The 22,610-nt window shown below is 38.7% G+C and overlaps 1 protein-coding gene across 1 annotated transcript; it reads left to right on the top strand.

Moving 5' to 3' along the window:
• Nucleotides 1-7,103: 7,103 nt before the first annotated feature.
• Nucleotides 7,104-18,507, top strand: LOC135470839 (prostaglandin E2 receptor EP4 subtype-like). The gene is made up of 2 exons (XM_064749885.1): nt 7,104-8,021; nt 16,980-18,507. Exons 1-2 carry the CDS (start codon nt 7,104-7,106, stop codon nt 17,454-17,456), a joined length of 1,395 nt encoding a protein of 464 aa, XP_064605955.1. The 3' UTR covers nt 17,457-18,507.
• Nucleotides 18,508-22,610: the final 4,103 nt, after the last annotated feature.

The raw sequence follows: 22,610 nt of genomic DNA, 5'->3' as shown, positions 1-22,610 counted from the left end.
TTATCTGATAGCGTATTGTTATCAATATCTATTCTCGTGTATATAGATCATATGATGATTGATATTAGCCCATTCCCAACTCGTGATGTTTTTTGTGTTGGACGGATGCATGTGATATACAACTGGTCCTTCACAAAATGTCCTACACAATAGTATTTAACTATTCCAGCGAAGCCAGCGTAGGAGAGACCGGGGAAAGTGGAGCTAACAATTTTTATTTTGCAAATACAAAAATATTCAAATTAATTTTAACATATAATGTTCTGTCCACGCATTGATAAATGCCACTTAAACGCCACTGTGTAGTTCTGATAACATTTTGTCAACCGTGACCCATTTCACCCAGGTCCCCTCCCACTCCCCCCCCCCTCCCTCAGCCTGACTCGTAGATGTATCTTGTACAGTAGGAAAATTTCACATACCTTTGCAGCTCGATCCAGCATAATGTTTGGTATCCACTGATTCCAGCAGTTATATGGGTAGTGAAACCTGAACCATCAAAACCTTTTGTAACAATAGTCCAACCCAACTTCTGAATCGACGTCAAACAGACGTCCTCCATGTTTTATGCTGACATCCTCAGACAAGATACAAGCATGGTTTCCGTCATGAAAGAACTGATATTAAGTGATATGATGCATAAACAGACGTCGTGGGATGATGAAGTTTTTTTGAATGTATGTATGTATGTATGCGTGGCCTTTCACGTCGTACTTAACCATTTTTCAGACATATGACAACGAGAAAGTCTTTAATATGGTAAGACTCGGGTTTGATCCCGGATCTCCCGACTTCGTGGCGAACGCTCTAACCATAAGGCTGCTGAAGCCGTCCCAGTATTAATGAGGACTACGTCTTAGTCCACTTGCACGTATACGATTGTTGAGGAAATATGGATATAAATTTATTGGATTTAAGTCAAAAAAGTCAACATTAATTTCCAAAGCTGTCAGTGACGGAGCCAAACCATAAAAGAGGTCGCCTGGTAAAACTGACGGTGACAACGCGTTTTTGTTTTGCAATGTATTCTCCAAATTCTGATTTGTGATCGTGTATCGTGTATACAGATATTGAGCATGATTCCATGGCTTCTTACTATATCCTTTGAATGCACTCTCTCCTTAGATTTACCCGCGTGGCTATAATGACCAGTAAGTTCCTCTTAAGCGGGATAAACCTGGGGGAATTGATAATGCTAATGTAACGAATGCGCTAGTAACTTCAAATACACATGTAGGCTTACCGATTGATTCTCGCAATCAATGAGTTATTTAACCATTAGATTTTTCTTCTTAATACAGTACCAAAGCACTGTAATAACAACTTTGAAGAAAAGTTATTCTAGCATCAGTTTCATGAAATAACCTCATTTTAGGAGAAGAGTATGGCTTCCTGGCCAAAACCAAAATGGCTTCCAGTAGATTTGAATTAAAGTGTCATAATCTCAGTGAGATGTATTAAACTTGCGACAGAAGTACGTAAGTTACAAACACTGCCTGATAAAGTAGTTATTTAAGCCTATTCTTGTTTCAACGTAAAAACACATAAGGTACTTCATAAAATTATACTTTTCTATTTACGTTTGTGTATGTATGTACAAGTCGTTGTCACAATATAATTTCGGGAGTGCGGATAACAGTGTGGAGATAAGACACAGAAGAGTAACTGTATCCTGATCGAAAACCTAAATACTAAAGCCCGAACCCTATCAGAAAATCCTCCAAATTTTCATGAATTTCACTCGTCGCAGTATGATCCTTAACTGCACGAAAATTCTTTACGTTTTACAAGCATAAATGCATTAACATGCACATAACATTAACATGCATATTACATCAACATGCACATTACATTAACACGCACATTACCACGCAAAGACAGGTTTGTGTATGTATGTTCAAACGAAAACAACAGCTTGTTATAGATACTTTCTTTATATCGCTAAATTGGTAGGTCTGATTTTTCATTTTTCCTTTGTTTCATTTGGTAGTTACTCTCATTACAGCTGTGCTACTTTTTTCTCGTCACGTAGTAGTGAAATATAGATGATCAGCCTATTGAACCGTCAACTCTATACTCTGATTAGCTTTTTTGTCTTAATTACCTTTGCTTGCCTGTCCACGAGAACATTTAATGTGTAACACCAACGATGATTAGTTTTCTACATGTACCTTTTCAATATGGCAAAAGAGTTCATAAAAATACCTACATAGAGAGAGACAAATGTTACACAGCAGTGGTTCAATGAAATACCCGCGAGTTCTTCTGCATTGCGGAAGACAGAAACTCTTAATAAGTCGGTTTCCATACTTGATACGTCTAGTTTACAAGCAAGTTTTCCCATCACCCCCACCCCACCCCTCTCATGGTCTCCTCCCACCTATCTTATCGCCAGCCACCTCTCTCTACACTTAAGAAATGAATGTGTTGATTTTAAGAGAAAGTCTGTTGTCTGAGTGATGTTAGAATGTATTCTGTTATTTGGTGTATAACATAATCTTCTGTCATATTCAACATAATATCCTGTTAGTCTAATGAAATCTTTATGTTGAATTAATAGAATATGCGTGTAATATTTAACAGAATAATCTGCTGCAGTAGCAGAATACATTCTGGCATCACTAAGACTACAGACTTTCTGTTAAATTTAACAGATTTCATTTTTTTAGTCTAGCTCTTTTGACTCTTCGAAATGACCCTCGAGCTTGACACGATACGTGGCTGAAGAGCGCCCTTATCTTTGACATGCATGTTAAGTGTCAATAGCGTTATTCCCAGATATCAAATGGTTTAGTTCTGTCACAGGTGGTCAAATTTACGTCACAATTTTAATACAAATCGCTCTAAACTGAAAAATCCATTAGAAAGAGAAGTATCACATGTCCTTTAAAGTAGTTCACATTTTGTAAAATTCTCATGCTTCGGATAATATTGATGAAAATACCACGACAATTCTGACGTATGAAATTCCGTCAGCATTTATTTACAAAGCCGACTCAATTACCAGATGCACGTGATGTTGCCTTGACCCTGCCAGAACCATTATGAGCGATCCTGTGATGAACTGTGCATCATAGCATCCGCTTGCACCAATCTGTTATTTTTGGATTCAATTACAAATCAATGGCTCTGAATTCATATAGATCCCTGCTGATTGGTGCAAGCGGATGCTATGATGCACAGTTCATCACAGGTTCGCTCATAATGGTTCTGGCAGGGTCAAGGCAACATCACGTGCATCTGGTAATTGAGTCGGCTTTGTAAATAAATGCTGTGTATGTAATATATCATATATATATATATATATATATATATATATATATATATATATATATATATATATATATATATATATATATATATATATATATATATATATATATATATATATATATATATACAATATAATAAAAAAACAAATGGGCCTTCTCAACTTTCTACATCTTTGTATTAAGATTGCAGGTTTGAACGCCTTGTTCTTATCAAGGAATGAAGTTCGACTGACTTTATATATGGGCATGTATCCAGGGAGTTAATGGTCACTGGGTCGACAAATTCTCAAGCACGGACATGCCAAAGTGTTGTGTACAGCTATACACAGAGATAGATCAAAAAGGGTAATAATACTAATCTTTATAAATTAGTGCAAAATCAAACAATATAATACAGTTCATTATGTACATTAAACATAGCATTCTAAAATAATGTATAACAATGCATGGTTAATGAATACACAAGTGTGGTCAAATGGTCGAGACCTATGGCCGATGGCTTCCATTCAGACAAGGTTAATGCTTATTAACAAACAAACTTTATTTAACATCCAACAAAGCCTGGTTTCCATCCTGAACTTTCATTTTAACATATTTACTGTTAAAATGAACATGTCATGTGAATCTGAATATGTTGTTTACGCACTTATATATGGTATGGCAAACAATACATTGATCGGACAACAGATTTAAGATCCCGGCTAACCGTAATGAAAGTCATTGTTTTCTTCCCGTTGGTGGACACGTTAGACAATATTTCCTCTCTTCAACACTGCCTTTCAAAGTTTTTCCATTTTACAAAGTTCAGGATGGAAACCAGGCTTTGTTAGTTGTTAAAGAATTTTTCTTTATTAATAAGTATCAACCTTGTCTGAATGGAAGTCATCGGCCATAGGTCTCGACCATTTGACCACACTTGTGTATAAATTAACAATGCATTGCTATATTGTTATACATTATTTTAGAATGCTATGTTTAATGTACATAATGAACTGTATTATACTGTTTGATTTTGCACAAATTTATAAAGATTAGTATTATTACCCTTTTTGATCTCTCTCTCTCTGTATAGCTGTACACAACGCTTTAGCATGTCCCTACTTGAAAATTTGCTGCCCCAGTGACCATTTTACTCCCTGGAAGCATGTCCATGTGTAAAGGCTATCGAACTGTTATACTTCATTCCTTGATAAGAACAAGACGTTCGAAACGGCAGTGGGAATACAAAAATGTGCAAAGATCAGAAGGCTCATTTGTTTTTTTTTCTTTCTATCATTTCTCCACATCAGAAAAATCTTACTTTATACTCATACATTTTGTCTTGTGTTGTATTTCCTTTTAATTCCACCCAAAAACGATCCGATAATTCCAAGAAGTACTGAACAAGAGTAATCCAAATCCCTCCAAAATACATGATGTTCACTCCTGGACGGGAGACATCTTTCCTGGCTTTCAGCGCCTTAGCGCTTAGTTCATCAGCTTGATTCGGTTTAAGATCTTTCTATGGTTTCTTGTTCCCTGACACCCAATTGCTGTGGTAAACTTAGTTATATGAAGATATATTTCACGCTAGCTGTAATGTGAAGCCGAAGTGTCGATGGATGCAAAACGGAAACCCACTATATTGATTTATCAGTAAATAGGGCAAGAAAAAAACCGAAGTATTGCGGAATTAACGACAATAGGATTACACACCTTTGCACCAGATTATTAGGCTAAAACCTCGACTGTTGCGAAGTGGTACACGAGCATTTGGTTCCTTGGCAACAACGAAGAGACAACTGAAGAAGCTGAAAATTGCTCTAAGACTCCGGCTACCCCGGGTTACGAATTAATCCTATTTCAGCTGAACTATGTAAATCTGTGGGTCTCTAAATCCACATGGAGATAATACGTCAAAGCTGAAGGTTATTGTGTAAATGGTCTTTGTAGATGGAATACTCTAAGGATACCTCTGACGATTGGTCTAATAAGATATGGTTGTTTAGTTTTGTGCCAAAAAAGGCAACTAAGTTTAAACATTGCACCCATTGTTGGCCACCATGTACACATTCATGTTACATCGTTAATTATATTAAACCCTTGTTAAATGAAATACATCATCTATTTTGCTTCCAGGCAATTTCCCCGTAAAGTCACTTTGTTCGTGTCCTCCTTTTCTCTGTGATGATGTATGATGGTCCTAAATGTACACTAAATTAGTAATTACGCCACCCATTTCAATATTATATAACCCAAGAGCCTCTCACAAATGCGGTCGCTGTGAGTTCAAGTTCAGCTCATCTGGCTTATTCTCTGGCCGTAAGTGAAAAGGTTTCCTCCCACCATAAGGGCGGCCGCCGTTGTATAAGTGAAATATTCTTGAGTACGGCGTAAAACACCAATCAAATAAATAAATAAATCAATATTATATAATGAAGTAAACATTTTCGAACTTTAGTACGTCAGGTCCAAGCGGTAAAATAAACTGCTCATTTATGTTATGTTTTGTAGCAGACCGTTGTTCAAACTTTAATGTCACAAAATAAATGTGGAACAGGGTTTCGTACAGACTCGTAGAATTTGATAATTAGCCAAAACTTGTTCGAAGGCTACCTATTGAAACAACATTATTAGTTAAATTGGACCCAGCATGCCAAGATGTTTAACCCCTTGATCAGAACTGCACTATACTTCTTTTATGCTGTCTTGGTTGTCACTGGGAAATAGTGGGGTAATTTTCCCGAATTAAATCCGAGAAAGGTTTTAGTTTGAGACTGGACATTTAAGTTTTCTGTACAAACTTTACATCGGTTCTAACAACCCAGATATATGTGAAAACTCAAGCGAAATAAAGGTTCATTAGTTTATGAATACTGCCTAAAGCTGTGCAGTGCGCGGCTGGTATAGTTTGTGAGACTTAGGGCCGGATAGCCGTTAAGAGTGGCGCTATTGTTTCAGTGTATTTCATATGTCAGTCCCCTGTCGCCGATGGATGAACGGGCCGGCGAAGCTGAGGCTATGTGGATATGCCTCGCTTTGCACTCCCGTTAAATTGAGGCCGACGATGTAGAGCGCGCTACCAGTGGATATCGCTGTCGACAGTACGTTGTCTTTGCTAGGTGATTTGTCACATTTGAGGTAGCTATCAACGAGAGCTGGCTGTGGTTACAGTGGAGTATACATGTGTTGTCAACGTGTATCCTGCGAGTCCCACGGATATAAATCCTTAATACAATTGGCTACAACAGAGCCAGGACTTACAACAGGAATCACCAGAAAAAAAGGATTTTGTCATGGTGAATTCGAATTATGAACTAACACACACGCCAGCCTTTTTCGGTTAACGGGACAAGTGATTAACGGTTATATGCTGGTGAAGAAAATCTGTGTGGATATTCGCTTTTAGTTGCTGGGTTTTAGATATCGTTGCAGAGAACACCTGGATGTTTGCCAGTGCTCACGATGTGTTCGAATTGCCGTTCATGTTGAAGAACGAAATGTTACGCGCCCTGGAGAAGTACACATGAGTTTACTGTAATGTTTATTCGGTGTTCGGGATAACAACACATATCATCCCAGCGGCTTATACACAATTTGTATAATTTCAGTCAGTGCGTATAGCAGTGAAGCAAAATGCAATTATCAATTCATGACCACCAGAACTTTTAATAATCTACTTATATACGAAATGGACAAGACGTGGTTGCCCTCGCGTCATGAGGGGCCTAGTGTTGAAAGCATTGGTCTAAAACTTATCGCGAAGCGCACGAAGCTTTCCACATTGTTCTACTTATTGTAGTGGAAGACGAGCGCCGGACGGCATCCATTACTTAGCATTTGTCTTTGACGATGAGTCTAGAGACCTCTACTCAGGTACAGATCCTAGACAATGTCTCTGCTGGCTATCACAGCTCCATACATTTGCTGCTTAAGGGAGTTGGTGTTAGGGGTGAAAATTCTACGGATGGCAGCATGCTTTGTTCCAACTGCAACTTTACAGATACCGCCACCAGACAAATCTACGCATCGAAGAAAAACCAAACGGTGCTACATTCATCGATAATGTTTGCTTCTGGACTTCTTGGAAACTTCTTGGCATTACTGGTGTTGGCCCGTTCTCCGGCATCTCAGCGGAAGACGATATTTTACCGTCTGGTAGCGGGGCTTGTGATCACGGATTTGACAGGCACAGCGACCACTTCCCCCGTGGTTATTGCAGTATATATGAATAATTTCAAATGGATAGGTGGAGACGCTCTGTGCCAGTATTTCGCTTTCATGATGGAATTTGCCGGAGCGACTACCGTTTTCATCATTTGTGCAATGTCTCTGGAACGTTACGTTTGTATTCGTCACCCATATTTCTACCACACACGACTCACCCCCGGGCACGCGCTAACCCTGCTGTTGGTTGCCTGGGTGGCAGGACTTGTGCTGGCGGGTTTGCCATTGGTCGGATTAGGGAGAAATATCTTAAAATACCCCAAAACCTGGTGCTTTTTTGATTACTACAGTTCGCGAGTTGAGGACCGAATTTACTGCTACGTGTTTGGTATATTCGGGGTCCTGTCCATTGTGATCACATTTATCTTTAATGCCATTGTCATGTACACTCTGACTCGAGTCGGTTGTAAGCATAAGCTGCTTACCAAACAGACACTGGCTCTTAGGGTGTCCAGTCGTAGGAGCCGCTATGCTGAGATAGAAATGCTGGTTCTTCTCACTGTCTTCACTCTTACCTTTGGAATCTGTTGGGCTCCATTGGTGGTAAGTATTGATACAAACATCTTTACTCTCACCGTTGATATCTGTTAGGCCCCATTACAAACATACAGCTTTATTCTGACCTTTGACATTTGTTAGGCCTCCTTAGAAGTAAGGATGGATACATACATACATCTGTACTCTGACCTTTGGTATGTGTTGGACCACGTTTAAACACATACATGTTTACTTTAACACTGACATCTGTTGGGCCCCTTTAAAAACATACAGCTTTATCTTGACCTTTGTCATATGTTGCGCCCTTCAAACACATACATCTTCACAGGGACCTCGGACATCCGTTAGGCCTCTTTAGTAGTAAGTACTGGTACATACATGCATCTTTATTCTGACCTTTGGCTTCTGTTTGGCCCCATCAAAAACATACAGCTTTACTCTGACCTTTGACATCTTTTAGGTCTCTTTAAATACGTACATCTTTACTCTGACCTTTGGGCCCCTTTATATACACCCACCTTTATTCTGACCTTTGGCATCTATTGGGCCCCTTTAAATACCCCCATCTTTATCCTGACATTTAGCACCTATTGGGCCCCTTTAAATACGCCCATTTTTATTCTAACCTTTGGCATCTATTGGGTCCCTTTAAATACGCCCATCTTTATTCTGACCTTTGGCATGTATGGAGCCCCTTTAATTACGTACATCTTTACTGTTGCCTTTGTGATCAATTGAGTCTTTTTAACAAATACACCTTTACTCTCCATTTTGGCATCATTTGTGCCCTTTAAAAAACATATACCTTAATTCTGACCCTTACCATCTATTGGACTCCTTTAAACACAAAAGTGTCCTCCGTGGCTCAGCTGGTTAGCGCCATAGCGCAGCGTAATGACCCAGGAGCCTCTCACCAATGCGGTCGCTATGAGTTCAAGTATGCTGGCTTCCTCTTCGGCGTAAGTGGGAAGGTCTGCTAGCAATCTGCTGACGGTCATGGGTTTCCCCCGGGCTCTGCCCGGTTTCCACCCACCATAATGATGGCAGCCGTCGTATAAGTGAAATATTTCTGAGTACGGCGTAAAACACAAATCAAAATAAATAAATAAATTAAACACATAAAACGTTACTCTGACCTCTGTTGCATTCCGCTAGTTATAAATATTTACACACATACATCTTTACTATGATATAGCACATTATGATGGATTGCAACACTTAAAAAGTAGTTATTTCATATAAGTTTTTTGTTACAACATTTCATAAGATGTTCAGTTGCCAAACACTTTAAAAAATGTTACGACATTTTCTGATCATTCTGTAAGGCATTCAGTTTTCTAACACTTTAGAAAATGTTAACCTAACATTATAAATGCTTTTGTCTCCTCCACCATGCATCCAACATGTCAGGTACCCATGCACCGTGGCAGTAATCCATGCGATAACTTAACTTGCACGTAGACATCATGTGTTTTCCATCCGAGTGAATGTTTGCGATCTGTTAGATTTTGTTCCCATGGAACCCTGAACAAATAGTTCTGTCGCGGATGAAATATTCTAAACACGTCTCGTGTACTCAACGGAATCCTCTGAATGGTGGTTTTAACACGTCGCCAAAAATCAGAATAATTTAAGGTGACAAAATTACATATCCCCTGATTGTTATTTTATGCGCATATGGACAGAAGTGCCTTGTAAAAGCCGTAAGTGCATCGTATGGAAAACTATGTTAGTTTCTTGTTTTTCAGTGCGAAAATGTGTGTAGCAAATGTCAAAATGTGCATATATCCTTAACATTTCCGACAGTTCTGCGCTTGTTACATGTAAATGGGAATTCTGAATACGCGCAAGATATACCCCTGCCTTCATTCGTGTAACTTGCAATTTTGGATAAATAGCCCTCTAAAGAGGCGGTAAATGTTATTAATAGAGCAAATTACCTTGATAAAACGGACAGTAACATATTCATATAAATGCAGACACATAGTTTGACATATAGATGTACACAAAATACCATTTGCTGACATTTGAAGAATATATAGAACGCTTTAACACTGATCGGTTTTTTTATATATGATATACGAGATAAAGCGAATGATGAATCGCTGGTACCAATTACCGTTAAATATGTGGCGTAAATTTGTCAACTTTGTCAATACGTAAAGTATAACACTGGTCAGATCCATTGCATTCGGTAAACAGATTTTTTATCTGTTCTTTCCTGCTATAATAATTGCCTTGAGATTTTGTTGTAATATATTGCACGAAAGAATAACGAATCTGGGGATGAATCTGTCTTCATAAATTGTAATGTATTCTTGAATAACACTGCAATACATTTAGGCGTCAGAGTTGACATTTGAATCTAAAACGTCAACCATCCAATCGAAGGATTGTGGAAACAAGCACCGGGCATTTCTCAAGTTATGTCGCGAGATTTTCCGAAATAGAGAAAAACCGAAATGAAATATAAAACAGGATGTTATATGACCCAACATAAAGGCTGTCAGCTTTGTGTTTTCAGTGATAATCTAAATGTATTCAAAATAGCCTAGAGTTTCCAGCGTCACTGACCATGCCCGATAACATGCAGACACCAGTCATGTCTTTTTACGCTGTATTTTAATCCGAACTATTAATTAGACAAGGCTGTGATCAAAACCAGCGGTAAACTCCGCATCCTCTCCCCATACAAAGGAGCATTTGATAAGGGCTCTTTTTTATCAAGAAAAGCATTTTTTACGATTTATTATCAGGGAATTTATCTGCTGATACATCAGTGATCGAGTGCCACCACTCCCTGGATCCAGTGAGCTGGATCGACAAAAACTCTGTGCTGTGGACAGAACAGCTCGCATGATGGAGCGGAGGGTCGTCCGGTGTGCTGACCCATACTCCCTAGAACATGGATCAACAAATTAGTCTGATAGAACCACTACAGGATCTCCGTTCCTTCTCTGGACGGTTTCCGGTAAGGTTCCATCCGTCAAATTTAGGAAGCTTCCACAAACAGTCACGAAGCGACCTATTAGTCTAAAATGTTTCAATATCCCAGTCTCATTGACTCCGTCAGCGTCGTAGAAATGGACAAAGGAACCTTTGCAACAAGACTCCGTGTTTTGTATCAACCTGCTCACCGTCAGAGATCTTCTACGGATTGACAATGGAGTTGTGCTCTGAAAACTGTTATATAACAGGTGTAGCCAATGAAATAGGCAGTTAAAACTGGAAGTGTATACAGGCCATCATCCATGCACATTTATTATATTTAGAAACTAATCTAAACTTAAAATATATCTTGGCAAAATACAAATGAATCACTTGGTTTAATCATTATCCCCATATTAAACTTATGTTAAGCAAATAATCAAAAAATGCAACAAATCATAGTTATCGAACGTCTGATCTCATGTGCATGAAGTTACATCTTATAACTTGGGCCATAGTGGAACGATGAGAAGAGAGTCATAAAATGTATAGCTGTGGTGGTTCCAGCAAATATTTCCTTGTTTTCGATTTAGAAACATATGACTGCGTGAACCAACATCACTTTATCACATATACCCCGGAATACTTTATATCGCTCTAAATTTGCATAACGCACACAGTAATAATTTTGGTTCAAGTAATCATATTTTTATTATAATGAATTCTTCAAAAGGGCCTTAAATAGGAAAAATCTGCATTTGATCTTACTTTCATTTTCCGTAGAACAAAACGTACTATCCCACAGGCATCTTGTATAGTAATTGTACTTTAGATTCAAGAAAGTTTTTCCAGTCTTGGGCATGAAATAAATTGACTCCGTACTATTTCACCATCGTTGGTTTCACATCTAGCTCCAAGGAAACTCGTTCAGTTTTACCGATCTCTGGTAAGATGATTAAGTTCTTGGAATTTGACATTGGACTGTGGCACATTATCGCTGTGAATGTAAGTTTTTAGGGTGCTAATCTATACATTTGTGTTCACTCAGTGTTATCAAGCAAATACAGAATAGGTATAAATCAATTTAGTAAACGAAAAAACATTTGCCTTTGCCGTCGCAGCTATAAAGTTCACTTTGTTCATTCCGTGCCTTCGTTTCTACTTTTTAAGAATGTCTGCCTTTTTAGTCAATACTTGTATATAAGCGAGTTTGATTCCAGGAGAGAGGAAATATTTTTATGGAAGCTTTTCCATTTAACAGACTCATTCAGGAATATTTTAAGACTGCGTATTGGATATTTTAATGAGACAATTTATCACGAGAAATAGCGCTGGAAATTGATGTCATTTTAAAATCTCAGTAAGCTCAGTGTAGGGGTAACATTTTGTACTCGCTAAATAATGTTTTACTTGTATCAATTTGTGGTTGCCAAGAGTAAGCACGTGCACCAGATAGGGGATCAATAAACCCTTAAGACTTCTCTGCAAGACCAGGCAAGACCAGCCAAGGACTTAGGTAGATTGCTTTATAACTGCAACGTTAAGAAGAACTCACTGGATTTCCATTTGAGCGTTCCCGGTGCCTCTGCACTCTTACAAACCTCTTTTCCACGCAAAGCCTGTAAATATTTTTGGCTTATTCCACATTCAACAACTTCTATTAACCTGAAAAAATTCCAGGCCAATTAGGCATGGTTTTTCATAACAGAAACAAACAAGTTCTACCAACAATGAAACAGTTATGCTTTTCATTTTTTATAATATTTTTGTTTTAATGTTGTTTCCAAAACTGAGACTCTTTCATGCCTATGTCTTAGTAATTTCATGTTTACACCATTAAGCAGAGATCCTTATCTCTCTTATCAACTCTGTAACCTCCTATCTCCATCGCACCTCTCCAGTTAAGATACTAAAGCACTTACGGTGTCCACTTGAGTTACCTTAGACAAAAGCTTTTATTCTCTCGGGCAACCGAGAACAGCTAATTATTTCGTGAAGCCACTGGGAAACGATAAACCGGATGGTGAAGGTTTGGCATTTGCACTGCGTCGAGGTTATCCAAAAACGTCACAGATATTTATGGACCAACTGTAACCGGAGACATCACGCAGCACCAAATAAACAATGTGCAGCCATTCTGGGCTTATGATTAATGGCGTTGTTCATGATAAGCTACAAAGCATTGCATGGGATAAGAGACTGAAGAGGAGACAACGAATTTAATTTATCATACTAATAGTTTATCACATACTAGTGTATTTCTTACAGAGTTTTGGTATTATTAAAGAATAACTTCTGACGTCTACAAACAAATGTCTCAAAGGATTATTATATTTAGCACTTAGAGTAAATCGGCAACAAAATATGCTCAGGCGACTTACAATTTCCCCAGCCAGGATGACGAAATGACAAAAACATTTCTTCCTGTTAATCTTATAGTAAATACAAAATATTTCTGCGTCTCAAAATACGTTAATACATTGTCAGATCCTTACGTCGTGACTCTTTATCCGATATTACATCGTGTCAACTTTTTAATATCATGTCGTCGGATTATATGATAGGGACTTGATATGTAAAGTCTACTTTCAAATTGCTTTATGCATTAGAAATAAAACAAATTAAATGACCTCTTAACATATATGGGAAATGACGAAACCTTCTGACACCCGATGTGCTGTGTTGCGGCTGTCAGACAAAACTTGGTTCGTTGATGTACGGTTTTCTCAGCAACATTTCTTCAGTCTGAGTACCGGTGATAAAGCGCATATACTGACAATAATTCGTCTTGACAAAGGAATCGTTATCCACATCGTCCCGTTGAATAGCTTTTTGAAAAATCCTGCATTGGCATGCACAAAACAACAATTTCCCTATTAGATTCAGGAACAATTTGGTAACAACCTAACACGGAGTTAATTTTCTTGATTAATTCCGGATATCCGGTTGACCGGAAATTTCCGAAAAGATGAGAATGACACCTCATTCACTTCCGGAAATATCAAAATATTAAACATTAAGCAATTAGTTAATGAGCCCTTCAATCAAACTGCAACAAACAGATAATAAAGGCCAAATTTATCCCCCAAGTAGAAAAGCAAAAACAATACTTTGTCGCCAATTTATATAATTTCAGATCCGCCGTCGTATAAGTGAAATATTCCTGAGTACGGCGTAAAACACCAATCAAATAAATAAATAAATATATTAATGATTGCACCTGGGGTAGAATGGGATAATCCTGTACAGTGGTTTTCTTATAGAGAACTATCTATATGTCCTGCATTCTTCATAACAGACAAGGAAGTAACTTTCAGCACAGCAGGTAACAATTTAACCAACATCAGCACTGGCGCAAACTTCAGGCTTTTCTTCCAGTGTTAAAGGCATTAGGGGCGCTGTTAAAAGAGGTACCTGTCTATAAAGTATCTCAAAAACAAAACCCACTTTATCACCATATTGTCCCTAGATTGTTCCTGTCAATGAATAAGCTGAGTAAACATCAAGACACCAAATGTGTTTACGTTTGGTCGGTTTGATCTTGTTGTTAAACATATATATTGATCATATCGCAACGATATCTCCGCCCAACAGTGCACGTACATGTCATAGTGCATAGTATATGCATGTCCGTTAAAACAGGTATCAGTTGCTTACCCTAAAACGTGATATCTTAGCCACCTTTATTAGGCTTTTTGGCCTGAAATGGATCAGGGCTGAACCCAGAACCTTCGGCACACATCTGCCTTACCTCGCAAAAATTTTTGTTTCCAATGGTATACTCGCGTCATCGTTTTCAGTTATCGCGTCATCGAACTGTGCCACTTTCTAACACAACAGAGTTTGAAACACAATACCTTTTTCAGTTATGTTTTGTTATTTATAGGTGTTATTAATTCCAATTTGGCAAAAAGTATGACAGTATGCATTATATACAGAGGTTTAATTTAACGAGTTTAAAAAGGTTTAATTTCTTTAAATCTCTTAGTGTATGTCATACGTTATAAAGAATCCCACAAGAGGCAGAGAAATGAAAGCAAGATGTGAAGATAAATCACTTAATCGTATCAACCGTACATACGGGGTTGCTACAACACACATGGGAGATTTAACTATGACTTCAATAGAAAAATCTTGTGTGTTTAGTTTTACAACTGTTATAAATGAAGTGAGGGCCTCTGTGGCCGAGGGAGTTAGAACGCTAGCACGGCGCAATGACTCCGGAGCCTCCCACAAATATGCATCTTGGCTTCCTCTCCGGCCGTACGTGGGAAGATTTTCTAGCAGCCTGCAGATGGTCGTGTTCTTTGCCTGGTTTCCTCCCTCCAAAATTCTGACCGCCGTCGTAAAAGTGAAATATTCTTAAGCACGACGTAAAACACCAATCAACAAAATAAATAAGTAACTATATATAAAGAAACATGACTGGTATCTTGTTCAGTTGGTCTCATCTAGTCACTATCAATATTCCGGTAACTTCAAACTTTATTCGATTGGCTAAACCAGTCCTACAAACCATCCTTACGGAGACGTACTCTCGTTACTGATAACATTATTATCTTTCCACGTAAACCAAACGCTTGATTCGATAAAATACAGTGTCACAAAAGATTACAAGCTGTATAATCTCTCTCTTCGCCATTGTTAATTCTAACTTGTCTCGGAAACCAAAAATTACTAACTTGATTCGTATGACAGGCATTTTAAGTAAATGTAGGAATTTAATTTAGCATAGATTCACTGCACCAACCAGACTGGAGAGTTGTATCATAAGGCTTGTGCATTTCGTCTGTATTCTGGGTGTAACTTCCTCGCTTGGCGTTCAGCATGAAGGGGATAGTGCAACGACTCGTTGACCCGTATCAGTATAATGGCTCGGGCGGGGCGGCTTGCTTGCCTGCGGTAAGTCGTCTCAGTGAGGCAGCACCAAATAAAAGAGCGGTGGAAATCCGTCCTGCAACAAGGAGGCACATTACACGTACATGCACCCTAATGATTCCTTCGTCGTCATATGACTGAAAAATTGTTGAGAACGACGTTAAACCCCAAGCACTCACTCACTCACTGTATTCTGGGGATGGGCAGACATAGTGTTGACATAGTCCATTCAAATATTCCAGTGACATGAAGTTCAGTTAAATATTTTCTCTTTCTTATTATTTTTAAATCATAGATGTCTTGGTACTGTGGTCAGATTCACAAAGCACTGATGTAAAATAATGAGACCTTATATAACTGGGTCTTCAATGCACCAGTGCAAGATTGCTCAAGTTGACGGTTGTTAGAAAATTATTGGCTTAATATGTTTATTTAGCACGCTCCTTTCGATAACTGAGTTTTCGACCAATCCATTGTAAGGCCTATACCATGTAGGCTCGGGTGGAGTTATGTACTACCCTGGAACTGTTTGTTTTAATACTACTGCGTGGAGGTGCTCACAATCCGGCATCTATAAAGAAGCAGTTTTTAAAATCTGCAAGAGGTAAAGCCTCCACGCGAAAATCGCAACCAGACTCACTTAGAGCTGACATTTACAGACTTAGCACGCATCCCATTAACCTGGATATGGGTGTTCAGGGATCAACAGGCCCGGTCTCATTGGACGGAATCTAAGCGAATCTTTGGCGCATCTAAGATTTCTGCGTCACTGTAATGCCGTTTTTGAAAACACAATATCTGACTTGTGGCCTGGTTAAGCACTATCATACTTAGGCCAAGGTTTAAAAATAGAAAACGGTCAATTAAGTAAATTGTAAAGTGTTCAAAATAAGCATCGTCGATTGGTGACGATTGTGACAACACAACATTCATTCCATGTAAATTGAGACTGTGGAGACCAAGTACAATTTCACCAGTAATGAAATCGATTCGGAAAACCTCAGTCTGGAAATTATTCCTTGATGAATGTTTTGACAGCTGCTTTCTGTTGACATATTTTCTAACAAATTGGGTTCGTTTCTAATTAAGTGTTAATTAGGCTTGGGCAATGGGGCGACATAAAGAGCAGTGAGGCTTTGGTGATTTGGCACGATTAGTTTATTTTTAAGAAAAATGTTTTTCTGTCTATTTTCGCAGGCACGTATTATAATTAACCAGACAGGAGCCTTTGCAAAAGATGAGAGGATTGATTTGCTCATGATTCGCCTTGCCTCGATCAACCAGATCTTAGATCCATGGGTATATATTCTCTTAAAAAAGGAGCTATTGTGGCGGATTATATCCCTTGTCAAGACGCTCTTCTGCAGAAAGTCCGAAAAACTTCACACATATGATCACGTACCTGGAGCGATCCGACGAGAACCCGAGGCCCACCGCTACGGAGAGGATATCTCGTGTCTAGCAACTTGTCGGGGATGCTTGTGTGATCCTCCAGGAGGCGCTGGCACGTACAGAAACTTCTCACCTTCCCAAACTAGAAGGAATCAGGTGTGTCATTCAAAAGATTCTTTGAACATTGAAATGACACCCACCCGTGCGAAGCAAAGGGCGAACGGTAACGTGACAGAAATTGCCGACATTAACCAATTAACATCCCCTGGAAGCTATGTTTGACCTTTCTGCTGCCTTTCTCCTTGTGCAATATTTATTTCGGCACACTGAAAGTAAAGATTTTGTTTATCTCTGTCTATACCTTCAGACTAACTTTCATATTTACTATTTGCCGTTTTACTTATGACTGATCATAGACGGTCCATTAGAGACCTGCGTTAATTCTGTTATATTCTTTCCTATAGTCTTTCTTGGCGTACAGTGGCATACGTGTGCAAGGTTTTGGCGTTCTTAGATCTTTTGGTCATTTCAAATTATTTTACGGTGCTCCAAAGGACGACTAAAACCCTTTTCCAAGAGGATATCGCGCTCGAACTCATCCCCAACGAAATTTGTTGCTTCGTGAAGTTAATTAACGAATTGCAATGGTTATGTAAGGTTCTAAATTGGCTTGGTTTCCTCCAGTAACAAACATGACTGCCTGATAACTGAACTGAACTTGCAAAAAATTAAAGTAATAAAACAAATCAGTGAATAGGCCTAATGGGATATTGTTTTGTGTGGGACTGTTTTCACTCTACCGTACTGTATCTAGGAAGTCACTACTCTCTTACATTTAGACTAATGTCAACCAGAGATGCTTTCGTTCTGTTTTCCCAAGTGACCTTTTGCAGAGAACGCCAAGTGCATGAACAACATTAAGTGGTTGTGTGATGGATCCGCCGCCTTAATATAGTATACATCTGCACAACAGTGCATGGGTTCTGAATCGTAATACTGTACAAGGCATGTACATTCTTTTCGGCTGTTAAAATTATTTTTTGTACAAATCTGTACGGTACAAATTAAGATTTGTGCAAAAAGAAAACTTCCACGGAGAAGCAATGAATTATTGCGACTTTAGGTCACATTGGCAGTGTTTCGGATACATAGTAAATAATACTGCTTGATTCGTTATGAATGTAAGCTCAAAAATAATTTGTTAATTTTAACAGAAAGTCTTTTGTCTGAGAGACGCTAGGACATATTCTGTTATTTCTGTGTCAAATTGTGCCATAGATTCCTCATATTATCCTGTTAGTCTATAATACAATCTTTATGTTGGATTAACAGAATAATTTTCTGCTGCAACTGAATATATGTGATATATGTAACGGAATTTTCTGCTGCAACAGAATACATACAGAAGAATTTCTCACACAACAGATTTTCTGTTTCAACAGATTATTTTTTCGAAAGTTGCGTGACTATGTGGTATTTCGGTATTGTATATAACGATATTGATTTCTACTCCAAAAAGCCTTACGAATAAATGTAGAGGTTGTTATGTATGCATATGCATGTATGCTGGGTTTTTATGTTGTACTTAGCAATTTATCAGTCATATGACGAAGAGGAGTCAATAGATGTATGTATATGTACTGTGTCTGAGGTTGTTATGCCTGGTCACCTATAGTCGTGTTGTTTATTTATTTATTTGATTCATTTGATTGGTGTTTTACGCCTTAATCAAGAATATTTCACCTATACGACGGTGGCCAGCATGTGGGAGGAAATTGGAAAAAGAGCAGGGAAAACCCACGACTATCCGCAGTTTGCTAGCAGATCTCCCCACGTACGGCCGGAGAGGAAACCAACATAAGCTGGACTTGAACTCACAGCAACCGCGTTAATCGTGTTGTTTAGTTGCTGTTGTAGTGGATCTGTTGGGTTCTTGAAGTATGTTGAGTTCTTGTCTGTGGAATGCAGGCATGAGCTGCTGTGGAGGGAAGAGTCCCGCGGGTAAGGTGTGTAGCTAAACTGATCTCTTGACACGAACCATGCGAGGAGTAGCGCGATTGGAAACACCTGCTTCATCTGCCTGAGGATCAAAAATATGGTGTATGGAGTACGTGGGTGGTATTTTATACTATGTTCACTGTATGAACAGATTGCCATTCTTAATCTGTGATATGAAATTGTTAAAATGATAAAGTATTCACAGTGTGCGTATTATTTTATGATTATGTTTTGTTTCACAACCAATCAGTTGATTTGTTTCATATTTAAAAATCGGATTTTGACAGTAGATATATATGTCTTTGTAACGGGATCGTGAAACAGGCTATTCGTTTTGACTGTCTTGCCACTTATTAAATTCCACACATACATCCCTAACTTCCGTAAATTCCAGATAGACATCACTGCCTACGTATATGAATTTGCCTACAGACTGACTCATACTGAGATACGAGCAGAGAGTATTGAACGTGGGCTACTGGACGAGATGATACCGCTTTATTCGTCGCTGACATGGGCAGATGAGAGCATAGCACTTTTTTGACCGGACTACATTATCCAGACAAAACCTGCTGAATGCCACGCAGCTTGTTACGCGCTGAATTCCCTTGAGGAAATGTAAAGAAATCTAAAGAAGAAAAATACCGAGCGATATACTGGCTTCGTACACTGAGGACTTCTTATGATAAGACGTTTAATCCTATTACATCCTGTGATGTTTAATAAATGAGACGTTTTCTGGTATTTCTCAGCTGTAGACAGAAATATTTCTGGGATGATTTAATATAGAATTGGGTGAATCCCTAGCCGTGAAAACCGAGCCTTAAATCTGTAAAAGGCCTTGAGAATGAATGAAGTGAAAAAGCTGGGAGTATTGAGATTAAGTGTGTGCACATTAGACGGGATGGGCAAGAGTTTCTTAGTTCCAGATACAGAGTATATTTTTAAGAAGTTCAATACATAAACATTTTAAAGCATGTGTTTTTGGCTACTAACTTTACACTGCACTACTTTTGGCTACTAACTTTATACTATATTGCTTTTGTCTACTTACTTTATACTATACTATTTTTGGCTACTAACTTTATACTATACCACTTTTGGCTACGAACTTTATACTGTATGCTACTTTTGGCTTCTAGCTTTATGCTATACTATTTTTGGCAACTAACTTTATACTGTATGCTACTTTTGGCTACGAACTTTATACTATACTACTTTTTTCTACTAACTTTATACTGTATGCTACTTTTGGCTACTAACTTTATACTGTATACTACTTTTCGCTACTAACTTTATACTGTATACTACTTTTGGCTACTAACTTTATACTGTATGCTAATTTTGGTTACTTACTTTATACTATACTATTTTTGGCTACTAACTTTATACTACTTTTGGTTACTGATCCAGGCTTGAAGAGACTATTTGTGATTCCCACCCTCTTATTTGTTAATTTGATTTGTATATCACGCCGCCCTCAAGAATAGTTCACTTTTATAACGGTAGCAGGCAAGGTGAGAGGAAAGGGATCAGACTCCAGGCAAACCCACGGCCATCCCACATTACTGGCCGACCTTCAAACGTATGACCAGAAAGGGAATCCGCATGGGGTGGACTTGAACTCCCCAGCTCTCAATGTTCATTCTCAGCGTCGTTTTGGAGACGATGGGTGATGGGTATGGCCGTTGGTGCAGTCTAACGCATGCATTCCACCAGTATGGTATGCATATCTTTTCGTCACTAACTTTCCAAAGGTCCTCAACCCGTAAAATTCACCGCCTCCATGTAAGTGAAAAAGTACCGATATGACCTTGAGCTATGTTTTCACGAATGCTTTGCGGATGTGCGACAGAAACTTACATCACGGCTCACACGATGAGAAGTTTTTCCGCATGTTGTTGCTATCTGCTGGATTAAATTAAACTGTTTTGAAAATGAAGGCAAGTAAATTTTGACTGGTACAATGTCGACATGCAGTTATATCAGCACGGGCGTCAATGACCCCATAGGTATACAAAAAAAAATATCCAACGCGTGAGGCTGTATTCCTCGTGTGTTCGGCAAAAGCAGTATCTTATCTAGTGCTGAAAACTAGAATTTTCTGTGAATTGACGTTCAATTTTAATGACGACGGTTAGATTTATGGTGGGGGAAACTACAACCCCTAGGAGACAGCCTGACTTAAAGCAGCAAACTACATGAAAAGGAGCTCGATTCGAGCCTGTGACTTCGTTGGCCAAGCTTTCTCGGGATGAACAAGTTAGAGCCTTCTGAGACATAAAACCAACGACTCCAAGAATGGTACTTGATGCAGCCTCGCTTGGCGCTCAGCAGTGAGAGGTAAGAGCAAGGAAACAGAACCGGTTCACCCGGTGACAGTATAGCGTGAGTGGGGTGGGGCGTCATGTCTGGTGTCTTCGGCATGGTACTTCAGTGGCGGTGTAGCGCTGTGACGGAATGCACTCACCTTGTCACAAAAAGTCACAGTAAATGTACACACACCTAAAAACGCCTCCTTATCTGAGGCATTCAAGCTTTGGAGTTTGCATTACCGTAATTAGTAATTACATAATTAAAATGAACAGGAAGGTTTCAAAATCCTAGGAACATCTGGCCCCTTAGAACATAAATGTATTTCTTGATGTTAGACAGTATGTGCCAATTCACTAGATGAAAGGCGATATAAATCATGACTCTTACTCCTAAACACAGAAAACATACAGAGAGTTAAGTGTTTTGCAGTGACGGTATCCTTTTGAGTCTAAAGAAACTCATTTCTAAGCTGTGTAATTTATTTTTCATACCTACTTTTAATGACGGTTAGTGAGCAGACTGGGAACGTGGTACTTGTGTATTACAAGAAAACAGTCCCGTTCGCCAGAGAAAAGGTTTCCCATTGGCATCTGCTTACACGTAACCAATGCTGAACTCGATAGGTTGCACTGTGATATTTTGGCTTTAAAATATTTACAATATCTACACTTATTGTCGGGTCACCTCAGCATATAACAGCAACGTCATTGAGAGTTTTACCACAAGAACAAAGGTCTTCCAACAGATTAAAAATTTAACAATTCACTGAAATATGGTAACAGGTGTTATTTTATATGAATTTCATAGCAGGTGGATCACAGATTCGATGAAGACCAAGGAAATAAGGAGTAAGTTATTGCTAGACTGGGCGATAATACATCGCAATTGCATATCACTGGACTGTTTAATCTGTATTTATATTAAGCGGTGTTATTCTGTAACTATCCCTCAGCATCACAGCGAAATTAATCTATCTGAGCACCAAGTCTAATATTTGTATACCACTCGCAACCCATGACCGTTTAAGTCGATCATCGCAAGACACACTTCCCAAACCAACTAAATACACCAGTACTCAATGCAATATGTGGCAAATAACCTGGCAACTGATATTAAGAGAGA

The sequence above is a fragment of the Liolophura sinensis genome, chromosome 7, assembly GCF_032854445.1.
Source record: "Liolophura sinensis isolate JHLJ2023 chromosome 7, CUHK_Ljap_v2, whole genome shotgun sequence".
Lineage (NCBI taxonomy): Eukaryota > Metazoa > Mollusca > Polyplacophora > Chitonida > Chitonidae > Liolophura > Liolophura sinensis.
Note: the sequence above shows the minus strand (reverse complement) of the source record. Positions and strands in the feature narration are given on the sequence as shown.

Excerpts from the sequence above, each read along its gene's own strand:
- LOC135470839 (XM_064749885.1), top strand. The coding sequence starts at position 7,104 with ATGAGTCTAGAGACCTCTACTCAGGTACAGATCCTAGACAATGTCTCT. Across the intron at positions 8,022-16,979 it reads TCTGTTGGGCTCCATTGGTG|GCACGTATTATAATTAACCA; the intron begins GTAAGTATTGAT and ends CTATTTTCGCAG.